General features: G+C 32.4%; 1 protein-coding gene across 1 annotated transcript; it reads left to right on the plus strand.

The window, feature by feature from the left end:
• The first annotated feature begins 14,052 nt into the window (after nt 1-14,052).
• Nucleotides 14,053-15,938, plus strand: LOC122608052 (cytochrome P450 CYP82D47-like). Its single transcript, XM_043781135.1, has 2 exons — nt 14,053-15,037; nt 15,156-15,938. The coding sequence occupies exons 1-2, from the start codon at nt 14,084-14,086 to the stop codon at nt 15,777-15,779; spliced, it is 1,578 nt and encodes a 525-aa protein (XP_043637070.1). The 5' UTR covers nt 14,053-14,083; the 3' UTR covers nt 15,780-15,938.
• Nucleotides 15,939-16,199: the final 261 nt, after the last annotated feature.

Raw genomic sequence — 16,199 nt, forward strand, 5'->3', positions numbered from 1 at the left:
TACCGATAAATAATTGTTGGTTATTTCATTTGATAGACTTTATTTTCATTCGTGTAAACATTAATTTCTCTAGTTGTGATTCATATAAGTGATTGAGTATTTATTCACATTATTTTGATTTGAATTCTTGCAAGACCATTATTGTGAGTTAACAGTGGTTTGATTAACATAGGTTAAGCCTAAAATTATTCATTTCTTTTTTATACATTATGTCTGTGTGATTTGAAATAAATACGTGGTATAGTTGATTAGGTTATTTAATGTGATTATTAAGATTTGGGAGGGATTTACAACCTTCAATTGATTTCTTGTTCATTTCATTTAGTTAATCTTTTCATAGTTAAGGAAATTAGATTTAATATTCACCTACACTCATCGTGGATACGATACCCGCTTACCTTATATAACATAAGGCTTAGTAGGTTTATATTTAACTAATACCTCGACGTCAATTAAATTTTGACACCGCCGTCGGTGAGTTAGTGCGCTTATAGTTATGCAAGTCAAAATTTGAAATTCATGACATAAAAAAAGTCGCTATAAATTAATGGGAAATGATATTTCTACAACACATTTTAGTCATCTACAATAATATCTGCATCATGCAGTTGTATTCTGTGCATAAAAATTTATACATTCATTGTAGATGTCAAAATTCTGTTATAGAAATATCATTTGTGTTTCACTGTAAATTTAGGACAAAACACCATAATTTGTTGGTGTTCTAAAAAAGTGTGTCATAATTACATGGACAAAGAAACCCATCCGCCATCTATAGTACTACTACATAAAGATGATGATGACTCCTATGTTGAAAGTTAAAAAAATATATATATATCGATTGACTAAACTACTCTTAATAGATTAAATTATCATAAATTCTTAATATTAAATTATATCATAAGTTTTTTATGTTATAAAATACTTTTACTATCCTTTTTAAATCATATATGTTTGCATTAATTATTTAAGCCGTTATCATCATCGTTGATTCGTTGTATTATGCAGCTATTGTGATAGTTTTTGTTTTAAGTTTACGGCTCATGGAAAGTTTTCGTTTTAAGAGCTCTGATAATAAAATTTTGAGGGTTTTGTTAGATTTGAAGTTTTGTTAAGATAATTACTTCCATATATCTTTTCTTTGCATTCAACAAAAGATAATTACTTCCATATATCTTTTCTTTTGCATTCAACAAACAAGGTATGTTTCTTTTAATCAATAGTATTTATTTATTTTTTATATTTTTTCTTTTAATTTTATATTATTTATGTTAGTTTATTTCTAGTTGGTTTACAGTATATCTTTGTGAACGTGATTTTGATGGATTGTATGGATGTAATTGATGGACCCGTTTTTTTAATAATAATTTTGTTTTATTTAGCTTAATTGTATTGTTAGTTTAATGTTGTAAGTTGGTTTTGAAACATGATAGTACAATGGAAACTTGATAATGTGCAGGACTATGTCATACGGTTATATAATTTCATGGGATTGTTAATCGACATGGTTCATGATAGTTGCATTTGCGGGTAGTTGTAATTGAGTCGTGTAGGACAAGCTGATGTTGATTTGAGTTCATCACTTATTTTCTAAGGAGCAAGGGTGTAATGTCGATTTGTCAAAATTTTGGCAAGGCTATACCCAACCGAAGCTTGACACGTGGCCAAACAAGAAATAAGCCAATTTTTGTCAAAAGTTGCCAAAATATAGGGTGTAGTGATTAAAAAGTTACCGATCGGCTATTTCATACATATTAAAAAAAAAAAAATTCTCTCCTCCTTAGCTTTTTAGAGGGTAGCCAATGGACTTGTCCCTCTGTTCGTTCGACATCATCGGACGAGTCCCACCCAACTTCGTTCGCCTGCCTCGTCCGGTGCTTTCGTTCCTCCAGGGACGAGTGGTTGCTTCTATTTATTTTTTTTGAATGCAACGGATAGATTTTAAGGAAGAAGACAAAACTTTTGAACTTTCAAAAGTTGGCAAAACAGGTCCCTGTAACGGCTTGTTTGACCAGCTGGAGTTCAAAAGCTTTACACTTTTAGTCCTTTAACGGCTAGTTTTTGAAAAAGCCTATATATACACCTCCATAAGCACTAGAATACACCACACTTGCATTATTCAGATATATTCACACATACAAAAGCATTTTAAGCAGAAAATCATGTCAAACTTCAACAACCAAAAAGCCGACGACTTCTGGAACAACGCTGTGAACGATTTTAATCAATCGTACACTAACCAACCATCACAAATGCCATTCATCCCACCATCAAATGACCCCCGTTATGCTCAATTCATGGCAGCTTATTATGCTTCACTTGCCGCTTCACAGCCCCCTAATTTCTACCATGGGGGGTCGTCGTCAGCAACACAATTTCAATAACCTGATCAACACTCCTTTCCCACACCACCATATAACCCCACCCCCGAATTTGCTCCCACACCCGAATCTGTTCGCACCCCCCAATCCATTCCTGAAACACAACCAAAGAAGGGTCGGGTCAAAACCATGTCCAAACGCACCAAGAAAAGCAAACAACAAAAAGAACCTACTGCAAACTCGTCAAATTGGACCGAGCTTGAGATGAAAGTTCTCACTGAGTGTTGGATTGATGCTACAGAAGATCCAATCGTCGAAAAAGACCAATCTGTTGATTCTTTTTGGGGGGAAATCATAGACAAGTACAATGCAAGATTCCCCAATAACCCAAGAAACCACAATCAGATAAGTGGCAAGTGGAGAAAGATCAGAACAATTGTGTCAAAGTTCAACGCAATCTAGAAAGGCTATGATGGTCATCGGTGCAGTGGTGAGAACGATGCCCAAGTAATGGAGGAAGCGCGTTCAGAGTACTTTAGTCAAACCAAAACTCAGTTTACCATGTACGAGTGTTGGTTGCTTGTGAAAGACTAGCCAAAGTTCTTCGCTCCATCCGGTCATGATGTTCTGGGGCGAAGCTTGCATAAAAGGAAAAACGTTCTTAATGTTGTTGATAGTGAAGATGAGGAGGAGGAGGGGACCCAATTCGAGCCGGTGGACCTTGGTGATAATGACCTCTTCGGTCCGGATACGTATACGCGCCCCCCTACTAAGTCGAAGGCATCACGAACATCTGCTTCTTCTGATGCGGGGTCTGCTCGTTCTTTAGCTTCCGACCTAGCCGCCCGACTCGACCAACTTGGGTGTAAAAAAGAGGTGGTGTTGGATGAACAACAACTATCTTTGGCTGCCATTCGTAAGGAAGAAAGGAAGCGCACCATGTATACGGCTCTTTCGTTCATGGACAAAACAGAATGTGATGATGAGGAGAAGAATTACATCAAGGAAGCTAAGAAGAAACTCATGGCGGAGTACAAAGACTTCCTATTCGGTCCCAACTAGTTTAGGTTTAGTTTAAAAAAATAAAAATCTCGTTGTGTGTGTTTTTTTTTTCATTTTTAGGTTGTGCTTTATTTTCTTGTAATTTTTTTTATGTTTTAAATGTATTTGTATTTTTATTTATAATGAACTTGTGTGTTTTGTTAATAATTTGTGTTAATGGACTAAAAAAGTATTTTATTAATAATTTAGAGGGTTAAAAGTGTAAAGTTTTGATAAATGGGTAGAATTAAATAAATTGGTGGGTCCAAGACTAATCTTTGGTGGATGAGTCCATTGGGTGCATTTTGGGGGGATTAGTCCTTGGAGTGTTTTTTGCTGATGTGGCGCTGACAGAGACTAGTCTTTGGTGGATTAATGCTTACCATTGGGGAGCCTCTTATAACCCATCAGTACCACACACAGCCACACTTTATTTCTTTATCTATATACATTTTCACACATCAATACATCACCGCGGATGCCTATTTTCTTCAATCTATATAATCTTCAATCTATATATTCTCTATATATCTATCTCCATTTATATATAAAACACCGTCTTTCTTTTCTTTGCCAAATAGAACCGCCGATGCCTCTTTGTTTCTTTCTTCCGATGAACCTCCGGCGGAAAAACACACACCCGCCACCACTATTAGGTATGTGTTATTATATATATATATATATAATGATGGTGCAACCACTTTGGCCGGAAAATGAAAAAGAGAAAGGAAGGAAGAAACTTGCATCGGCCCAACGTTCATTTGTATGTGTGAGTATATATATAAATTAATGTTTTTTTTGTTTGATTACCTCGAAAAAATCACCCCAACGTTCACTTGCATTGGCCAAAACTAGCCGATGTTGGTTGTCAAAACTTGCCAATGTTGGTTGTCAAAACTTGTCGATTCATGTGCTATAGGGTTGCCGATTTAGCCGATACTTTTTGCCGATGATTTTTGCCGACTACACCCTTGCCCCTAATGAGTTCGCTATATTCTGATCCTACAGAATTATGGCTGGGAATAAAAGACTGGGGATCTTTAAAGAACTTATTAGAAGTAAGACCTCAATGGCAGCCCATCTTGTATACGAATAAGGTTTTACACAATGAGGATACGTATTGCTATGAGAGAATGGTCAATGCAAAAGATTGGGAACAATATGGAGTGTTCGAACCTTTTAGAAGATGGGGTTGGTTGGCAGAACTTAAGCCTATTAATTATAAGTTGTATAAGAAGGAGAAGATTGTAACAGTTTACCTTGATGTTGTTGTTGACTAGTTCGACATTGAAAAAGGACGATGGGGACCAACCGCCATTCACAACAAAACTGACTAGTTCATGGTCAGACAGTGTAGTGTCACTTACCAAGGATACTTTTAACGAATTGGCGGAAGGGGAATTTGACAATGGAGTTTCCATTCCGGATAAAGACTACACTTATCCATCTGCATCTACTTTGTTTGAGAATGGGCCTAACACTGAACAATGGTTCTCAATGATTAAACAACTGTTTCATGTACAAGGTAATATCGGTGATCTTGAATGTTAACATCCTACCAAGGAAAAGTGATCAGGCAGTCATAGGAACTATGAAATTCGACTATTACATACACTTGTTACAGGTTCACCTCCATTATTACTTTGAAATATTATGATGATGAATATTTGGGATAGTTGGGACATTAGAGACCGGGGATCAACGGTTCCATATGTTTGATTTTGTCAGCATTATTGGAAAAGAAAGGGGTTAATCCGGGTAAATGGGAAACCGAGACATGAGAAAATTAAACTTGTGAAGCCAACGATTAAGGGTCATATTTGAACCCAGGTAAAAAAAAAGGACCTTAACCCGCTTATGCAAATATAACTCCTTAACTTTTGGTTTCACAAGTTTACTTCTCTCATGTCTCGATTTCATTTTACATGGAATAATCCTTTTCTTCTCCAATAATGTTGACAAAAATGGAACATATGGAACGCTTGCCTCCCAATTTTTAATGTCCCGACTTTCCCAAATGTTCATCATAGATGATGGAGGCGAACATGTAACAAGTGCATGTAATAGTGGAGTTTCATATTTTCTGATCGCTGCCCTCGCCGACCGACCACCACGAGTGGGGGATGGGTAGGGCGCTTCTCAGAGTCAGACAACCAGCCCATGGGATGTAGCAAGACTTGCTAAGGGGCCCTATGAATCTATTTTCGTATACACCACTAGTTCCCTAGTGATTATGAGCATTCGTTGATCGGCATGTATGAGGTCCTATTGTCCTTTTATCTGTATTATTACTTTGTTTTATCACACTTTATATTTTTGTAGTGGCAGTTGGATTTTGTGTCTTATATTTTAGTTGTGTCAGTAGTCTAGTTATGTCAACACCCGAGGTAGGAACTGTTGCATAAAATTGGGATCCCACGCAACACCCGAGGTATTCCACTAGTTATAGATAAAATTGATGGTGAAGTCTAAAAGTAAGAAAGAAAGTTTTTGGTCAAACTAAGAAAAAATGAAATTTGTGGGGCAAAAATGAAAATATAATACTGTAAATAAGGCTGCAGTAAAATTCATGGTCAAAATTAAAAAACTTAAAAGTTTGGTGATTAAGATAAGAGAACACAAAAGTCTCTTATAGTTAGGGACTTAAATTTTTTAATATATATATATAGTTCATGTGAGAACTATTCACATATGAACATTGGTGATTTCAGTTATAATTTAATTTGTTCATACGTGACAAATTTGTTCACATACATCATTCACATATGAACATCAAGTTATAATTTAGAGGTTCTTATGGTTCTTCCAATTCAAATGGTTCTCAAATGAACCTTTTCCTATAATATTACTCCGGTAAGAAAACTCTTAAAATATGAATAGTGAGAACACTTAAAAACATAATTTTAATGCATTAAAAGTCCATAAAACTAACATAGTGCATAACTAATTATCATTATTTAAATGTTTAACAACACATTGATTCGTCAAAATTGAAAAAATCATGTTTTTTGTTGGATACATCATTTTGATTAATATGAATCCAAGATGGATGCACAAAACAAAAAACATAATTTTCTATTGTTAAACACTTCAATAAAGATAATTAGTTATACACTATGTCAATTGTATGGACTTTAATTGCATCAAAATGTAGTTTTTGAGTGTTCTCACAGTGTTCTTATTTTAAGACTGTTCTCATTTGATTGCCCCTATATATATATATATACATATATAAAAGTCCATAAAACTGACATAGTGCATAACTAATTATCATTATTTAAGTGTTTAACAACACACTGATCCATCAAAATTGAAAAAATCACGTTTTGTGTTGTATGTATCATTTTGATTAATATGCGTTCAAGATGGATGCACAAAACAAAAAACGTGATTTTTTCGGTTTTGACATATCAATGTGTTAAACACTTTTATAATTATAATTAGTTATGCACTATGTTAGTTTCATGAACTTTTAATGTATCAAAATAATGTTTTTAAGTGTTTTCACCGTTCTTATTTTAAGAGTGTTCTTACCGGATTGTTACCCTACATATAAGAACGGTGAAAACACTTAAAAACACCATTTTGATGCATTAAAAGTGCATAAAACTAACATAGTGCGTAACTAATTATCATTATTTAATTGTTTAACAACACATTGATCCGTCAAAATCGAAAAAATCATGTTTTTTGTTGGATGCATCATTTTTATGAATATGCATCCATAATTATTATTATATCCGTCGGTAAAAGGTAATTTTATATTTTAAAGGGTAATTAATTATTATATCCGTCGGTAATCTGTTGGAACTTACCGACGGAATAATGACGGACTTCGAAATTCCGTCGGAAATATAATTATTTAAAAAAAAAATTTTATTATTTTATCCGTCGGGAATCTATCGGTATTTACCGACAGAACATCGACGGAAAATTCAAAGCCCGTCGGAATTCTGTAGGAAATACAATTGTTAAAAAAGTGAACTTTTATGACAACATTTTACAAGAAAACTTTGATTTTTATATAATGATATTTCGTGATTAAGTATTTTTCGTGTGGTATATCTTTGTATCATTCTATAATATGTACTATATTATAAAGATAATAATCTTTTATCAAAAGGTACATGGAAATAAATTATCTAAAATGCAATCAATGATGGATTTTCAACATCAGTTCTTTATCTTTGAAAAATATTTTCATTAAAACTCTTTATATCAATTAATTTTACATCAATTATCTACGTCATTCGAAGATGACTCTACCACCAACAGTCGCCCCACCACCACACCGTCGCTGTCATGATCAATGTCGCATTGCGCAAGTACCGTGTTAGTGTATATATATGTAACGATACATTGTGATTAAGAATAACATTTTTTTTCTTTTTTCATAATCATTAATTATTATAATTAAATATATATAACGATACATATAACTCACGTTTTGCCCCTATTGGGCCGTGTGTGTTCGCTTTTCACTTGAATGGGCCTGTTGGGTCTTAAATATTGTTTGTTGTCTCATGTGTATATATGTATGTATGTATGTATGTCACTTTTGGGAAATTAAATTTGGTATCATAACAAAAAGGCAATCCTCGATATCCCCTCTGGTCCTATCAACTACGATAAAATTATACACTAATGTTTGTTCATCTTTCACTTGATTGGGCCTATTGGGCCCTAAACATTATTTGTTATCCCAAACGAACTATTTCGATACATATTAGGCTCATTAGGCCCAATTATTAGACAAACACTATAAAAGGAAGCTTTTCATATTTGCTTATTATTAAGCCCAATTATATATATACATTCATACTTATCGATAAATTATTTTAGGCCCAACCGAAAGATCGAAAAACATATTGAGTCTCTAAAAGCCCAATGAAATAAGAAGCGAGTTTTAAGGGCAAATGGGTCCATTCAAGTAAATGACGAGCACACATAACTCATTTGGCTCATTTACACAAACGGTGAACATATTGAGCCTAACAGACCCAATGAAATAACAAACAAGGTTTTAAACCAAATTGTCTTATATATAATATATAAATTTTGTTTACCGATCTAAATTTGGTATTATCATAAATTTTATAAATAAAAGTTCTAAAATGACAGTTGTATAAATATTAATTTGTTTACCGACAATAAGCTATTTTTATTAAATACTAGTATTAATATCCTTATGATGTACAGTTTCTTATATACTAATATTAATTTGCTTAGGAGACTTAGCTTACGTTGTCTAAATCGGGTCCGCGCTAGAGAGCACCCTCACCCTAATACCACGTAGGAGAAAAGTACTCAATTAAACTGCCGAAAGGCATAACATTTAATTGGGAAATTTTTGTCCTCTCAGCAAGATTCGAACCTAAGTCACGCATTACTAAGAGATTTGTGTGAGATACCTTGTACCATTGAGCTAATTGTTGTTTGGTAAATAAATATATTATCTAAACATGCTACATTATATGTAATTGTTTTTTAAAATGATTGCCTAATATTAAAAAACATGTATCTGAAATTATTGATCTAGAACTAAATTCATTTTTTTTATTCCTAATTTGACAATGTAATGATGAATATAACATATTATTTTACATAGATAGTTATCAGCAAGGAAAATAAATAATCCATTATGTATGTCAAAAAATATCTATAATATGGAACTCTTCGAAGATACATTATTAGGAGTACTCGAACGTTTATATGTCTAATATATTTAGTATTAACATTGTTAAAACTATTTTATAAAATTTATATATGAAAATTAAATACAATTAGAATAATGATCTTGATGACAATACTAATAATATAATATATTAAAAAATATAAGATGGGATATATGCCAAATTTAAAGATAAGTACTTGATAACTATTGTTAGATAATAAAAGTTATTTATTTAGTGAAAACAATATTAATAAAAAAAGTTTAATTAAATATTAATTGTTTTAGTGTTATAGATAAATCTCTACTTTTACAACCACCGAGTGTTTTCATGGCTGGACCGGACCGACCGGTCAACCCGGTTGGGCCAGGACCCGGCATAATTAACGATCCGGTTATACATGTTGAACCGAACGTGCATCGAACCGGTGGCTGAACCGGAGAGCTGTCTGTCAAACTGGAAACCGACGGTCAATGGAAGAGTCGTGAACAAAAAAAAAAGAACAAAGTAATAATAATAGAAAATAAAGAACGGTGAACGTAAAGATTTCCGACCACATATAACAGTAGGGTCGGCGAACGGAATTGAATATATCAGTTCTTTGTGTTAAGTAACCAGGTTGAATTCTTTGTGTTACATGGTCTTCTTCGCGATTCAGATTTAGATCTAGTGATTTTTTTTATTTTTCCTATTTTCTTTTAATCAAATATATTAAATACTTGTATATTTACTACCGTTTGTTTTTTTTTTTGTTGTTAGACAGGAACAAGTATTTTGTATATATGGTTCAACAAGCAGATAAACAAGTAGGTTTTTTTAGCTTTAATCTGTTTTTTTTCCTTTTGAGTTTTATATATTTGATTTATAGGTTTTTGATAAATATATAGTTTATGTTTCTTTTTTTTTTTTTCAGATCTAGGTTTTTTAGATTATATCCGTTTTTTTCCTTTTGAGTTTTATATATTTGATTTATAGGTTTTTGATAAATATATGGCTTATGTTATTTTCTTTTTTCAGATCTTGACCAGAGAATGGAAGGATAAGAAACAAAAGATTTTAATTGATTTTAGATAAAAATATGATGTTGCAATATGTAATATTGTTGTATAAATGTTAATATTTGGTTAATGAGGTTTATTTTTGATAATTCTTTTTTGTTCCATTTAGTTTGTGAGATTGGAAATATGGATATTAAAAACGTTAATATTATATATATATATATATATATATATATATATTTTTTTAATATTTTTTTTAAAATCTGTCGGAATTCTGTAGCTAAAATATCCGTAAGAAAGTTTGTCACCAAAAAAAAATCCCGTCGATAATTTGTCGCTAATTTTTTGTTTTTCCGACGGAAATAATTAAATTATAAAAACCTTTCCCGACAAAAATCTGACAGCAATTTCTGTCGGTAATAAAATTTTCTGACGAAATTCCCGACGGATTTTGGATTACCCACGCTTATATTCCGACGGTCGAAATCCGTCGAAAATCTGTCAGTAAAGGCCCTTACCAATGGATTTCCGACAGATTTTTGTCGTCGGTAAATTATAGTTTTGTAGTAAAGAAAAGTGAGTGTGGGCTGTTATACACCCAACTGGGTGAAAAACCCTCACACACCAATATTTTAATATTATGAATAAATGTTTGGCCCTCCATGATTTTATGGTTTAAAAAAAAGGTATGTGAGTGGTTTTTCACCCAACTTAGGTGCCTAACAACCTCATATTCCCATCCCCTAAGGCTGTTAGATATCCAAGCTTAGGTATGGAACTCTCACATATTATTTTTTTAATCCATATAATTCATGGGGGTCATGTGATTTATTTAAAATTCAACAAATGTTAAAAAATTAGTATGTAAGGAGTTCCACACCTAAGATTAGATGTCGGAAAACTTTATATTCCCTTTTCCCTATATATATATATATATTAGGTGTGGAACCTCTCACATACCAATATTATATTATTTTTTGTTTAATGAATAAATGATTGAGCCCCATGATATTTATGGTTTAAAAAAATTAGTATGTGAGTGTTCCACACCTAAGTTTAGATACCCAACAACCTTATATTACCATCCCCAAATATATATATATATATTATATGTTTTAGGTAAAATAAAACAAGTATTAAAGTAAAACAAATAAAACAATAGATTTCTCTTCATTGAAAATCACTGTGCATCATGAAAATTATCGTGCATCAATTGTTTCATGAATCTTCGTACATCAATTTACCCATGATCTAAGGGTCAAGATCTTATCCTATTTGTTTTACTTTAATACTTATTTTATAATACCTAACCCCATTATATATAAAATATAATTTGATCAGATTTTAAAATGCTACATATAATCACTATAACAAATTGGTCATTTTTAAACATTTTATTCTACTAATTTCAAGATCAATTTTAAACAATCCACTAATAGAATAGTTTGTCTAGGCGCTTAGCTATGACATTATCCACTCTTGTTTTCTTTAACGACGACAAATGTCATTGTGATAGTATAATAATAAAATTAAATCCGTACACTTTAAAATTAGCTTCTTTCTAAAAGATTACATATTTTATAATATACGTAATCTAGATGACGACGTTTAATCTACTCAATAAACTTTGCAAATTAGTCAACCGATTGCCAACCATAATCGTGTATTAGTTTTAATTTTAATACTAGATTTTAGACCCGTGTCCAACACTGGACACGAGTTTACGATATTATCAGAATTAGATCTTCATACATTTAAGTTATAAAAGCTTATAATTTTGAAGATATACGGTTCTAAGTATTATACTTTGCAAGTTGTAGTACAATAATCACAGGTTTGTCACTGTCATAATTAGCTGAGACATATTGATGAAATTATTTGTCGTAGTCATTCCACAAGGCACATGCTATAATAATTTCTCTTTAATAGAATTTTTTAAAACCAGTTGTACTCATAATGTGATATTATTATGAAAGATATTTAAGAATTAAAATATAAATATACTTGTGATCATGTACTTGATCTCATTCAAGTATTTGTACTTGATCATGATGCGAACCCATAACACGCATAGGTTTAGTTTCAATCACCTGTCCTATGATAATTATATAATAACTATGATTGTTTTCATATTTTTTTTATAACAGTTAGGACTCTTGATTTGAATGACAATTGTAACTTCAAACATTAATACGCAAAACTAATATATAAAAAAGGAGAAAAGTATGTACCTTTTTGATTGAGAGATAGAATGAATCTTGAATGGAGTTCATATTGATTTGGATTTAGTATTCAAGTAACCTTCTGTTGTAAATTGTGATTTCTTCTGTGATCGTCCCATGTTCTGTGATTCCTATTGTGTTTAGAATAAGGATGTTGTATATCGTCATCTGTTATTATGTTTGGGATATGTATATAGAGTTCAAATTGTGTTTATATTAAATATTAAAGTAAATATTAATATTCATAATCTATAAAAATCTAATCAAATATTTGTTAATAAGTCATTATGTTTGAATAATTTTTTGTAAACAATATTTTATACGTGGAAACTTGATTTTAAAAAATTTTCGCAAGTTATGGCTAAAAATACATATAAATTAAGTATTCAGGGTTAAAAAGCGTAAATTAATGAGACTTTTTCTACAACTTAATATAAATAATAATATAATAATATATTTGGATAATAATTATTAGTATTTTTAATTTATAGTTAATCTAAATGATGATATAAGCGAGAGTCAATTTGATGAAATTGAGCGATTTAATTGGTTAATAAGTCATTAGTTCAACTGTCTTATAGTATATATATAAGATGGTCGACATTTATATTTAGATTTATAGATATTTATAGATATTTAATTGAAAGATGTGAATGGTTAATAAATTGTTAGATCATCTGTGCTTTAGTATAATAGAAGATAATATCTATATTATATTATTACTCGCGTAATACGCGAGAAGCATATATAATTAATGATATGTAAAATTTTTATAATATCATAAGTTGGAAAATATTTAACCAGGTAATAATTAAACCACTAAAAAACATGAAATTACATAATGGTCGTTTAAATTCCGGTTAACAGTGACCAGACAATATACATCATCTATTAGAGATCTCGGTAAGTAAAGTTAAATAAGATATATGACATCATCATTTGATCTAATTGCTTTAATTAAAACTTGAACTTCATCTAAATGTCCATACTTTTTCAGTTATGATTTAAAGTTTATCTTTTATATATATTTAGAGATTTATACTACCGTAGAGGCTTCGAATATATGTATTTTCGCCCCCCCCCCCCCCATAAAAAGAGTAATAAAAAAGATATATAAGTACCCGGAATTTAACTAACTATGATTAAATGTTAAATATTATGAACGGACTAAGTTTTTGAACGTTGTATGCTGAAAACTTGGGTAAATTGTCCAAATCATGTAACATAATATGTGACAACCAATATTAGCTATCACGCGCAAGTTTTTTGATTGGTCAATTACATGATTTGAACATTTTAACAAGTTGTAAACTTACCGTGTCTAAAACTCAAGTTCGTTCCTACTAGGCTACTATATGTATATATATATATATATTTGGTTATAGTTAATTACATTTCGGGGTACTTATCGTTACAAAAAAAGATATGCAAAATGACCCATTTACCCTTAATAAACCAACCTGCTGGAAAATAATTATAAGAAATTACCCGATTATTCTTAATGAATTTACACCCTAAACATTTATCTTTTAAAATTTGTCAACTATCACATTTAGATCAATTAAATTTATATCAACCTATACCATTCAACATCGACCACCACTAATAGTCATCGTCATTAACACCAATTGCTGTCACCACAGACCATCATCACTACGTACCACCGTCTTTATATTGAGTGGATACCCATCAAATTAATTATTATGGCCATAATTGATTACATGTCATGTCGAGTATCTTATAAAAATAAGTACATGAATTATAAATATGTGATCATGTAAATTACAACCATCATCATCCTTCAAGCTAACCAAACCAGTACTTGCCTCATGGATCCATTCCCTCTACTAGAAAACCACACTATAATTCTTGAAGCCTTGGCTGTAATTATAGTCATTTACTATTTGTCAAACATTTATCAAAACACAAAAAAGCCTATATCTGCACCTGAAGCAAGTGGTGCATGGCCAATATTAGGCCACTTCAAACTATTTAATGGTTCATCTGGTCTGCCTCATGTAGCCTTTGCATCCATGGCTGACAAATACGGACCAATTTTCACCGTCCGGCTTGGGGTACGTAGAGTCATGTTGGTGAGTGATTGGGCGATAGCCAAGGAGATCTTCACGACCCATGATGTGATCGTCTCTTATCGTCCCAAATACCTTGCTGCCAAGATTTTGGGACATAATTATGCTTCTTTCACATTCGCCCCATATGGTCCTTATTGGCGTGGAATACGTAAAATTATATCGTTGGAGTTATTGTCAAGTAGTCAGCTAGAGAAGCTAAAGTATGTTCGAGTTGATGAGCTAGAGAACTCAATAACAAACTTGCTTGAGCTATGGAAGGAGAAGAAAGATAGTGAAGGAAGAGTGTTAGTGGAAATGAATAACTGGTTTTGGGAATTGAATATGAATACAATGCTTAGAATGGTGGCTGGAAAAAGGTATAGTGGAGCTGTGGATGGTGAAGATGACAAAGAGATGAAGAAACGCCGAGAAGTGATGAGGGAATGGTTTCAATATTTAGGACAATTTGTGGTGGCGGACGCGCTTCCTTTTCTTGGGTGGTTGGATATTGGTGGATATGTGAAGATTATGAATCGAGTTGCCAGAGAAGTCGATTCCATGGTTGGGAAATGGTTAGATGAACATCGCCAGAAGATAGCTTCTGGTGATGATACAGAGGCAAAAGACGCCATTGATGTAATGATAGAAGTGGTTGAAGCCGATGACTCTGTAAATTATGATGTTGATACTATTATCAAAGCGACTTGTACGGTATGTATCATATTAATAAGGGGTTATATAATCAAAACTGTAATAAACTATATACGAATGTTTATATTATTTAGCTTTAATTATAGAGTGTTCTAATTATAATTTACATGTTTTTCAGTCTCTTATTGTTAGTAGCGCGGACACAACAACAGTAATGCTTACGTGGACGCTCTCGTTGCTATTGAACAATCGGCACGTTCTCAAAAAAGCTCAAGAAGAGCTAGAGACACATGTGGGGAAAGATAGACAAGTCAATGAATCAGATATAAAAAATCTAGTCTACCTCCAAGCTATTATAAAAGAAACTTTACGACTATACCCAGCTGGGTTCCTAGGAGGTCCAAGAGCCTTTTCAAAAGATTGTACCGTAGCTGGCTACCATGTCCCAAAAGACACATGGCTATTAATAAACATGTGGAAGCTCCACCGTGATCCAACGATATGGTCTGAGCCATGTGAGTTCAGACCAGAGAGGTTCTTAACCGAGAACCATAAAGATGTAGATGTTATTGGGGCAAATTTTGAGTTAATCCCTTTTGGTGCTGGAAGAAGGTCTTGTCCGGGGATGGGTTTGGCGGTTCAAATGTTGCATATGGTTCTTGCCACTTTGTTACAAAAATTTGAAATGTCGACTCCAAATAATGAACCGGTTGATATGACCGCGAGCGCTGGATTGACAAACGCTAAGGCTAGTCCGCTTGAAGTCCTAGTTTCCCCACGGTTTCCTCCAATGATGGTTTAACTGCAGATATATTTGAAGGATATGTATCATTGTGTTTAAAGTATGTTGATTTTTTTTTTTAATATATATTGCATGTTTTGTATCTCAAATAAACTGTATCGAAAATTAATTGTATAACTCAATCTTTAAAATAAGTATACTAAATCATTTTCATATCAATTACTTTTACATTGCCGTATTCGCCACCCGTCATCACCATCTTTGCCAACACCATGCCACCACCACCACACATGTCGCCACCACCGCCGCTACCGTCGCAACCACCACCTCATGCCGTTACCACCATTGGCGCCACATTATGTGTGCAGATGAATCGTAATAATAATGAACTAGATTTTAGACCCGTGTTAAATACACAGGTTTTATAACATTGTAATATAAGAATTCATATATTAAAAAAGTATTTATACGTTAAATGTA

This window comes from Erigeron canadensis, chromosome 7 (assembly GCF_010389155.1).
Source record: "Erigeron canadensis isolate Cc75 chromosome 7, C_canadensis_v1, whole genome shotgun sequence".
NCBI classification, from domain to species: domain Eukaryota; kingdom Viridiplantae; phylum Streptophyta; class Magnoliopsida; order Asterales; family Asteraceae; genus Erigeron; species Erigeron canadensis.

Bases quoted from the DNA above. Each gene is read 5' to 3' on its own strand.
- LOC122608052 (XM_043781135.1), top strand. From the start codon at position 14,084: ATGGATCCATTCCCTCTACTAGAAAACCACACTATAATTCTTGAAGCC. The intron at 15,038-15,155 runs GTATGTATCATA...CATGTTTTTCAG, and splicing joins TTATCAAAGCGACTTGTACG to TCTCTTATTGTTAGTAGCGC.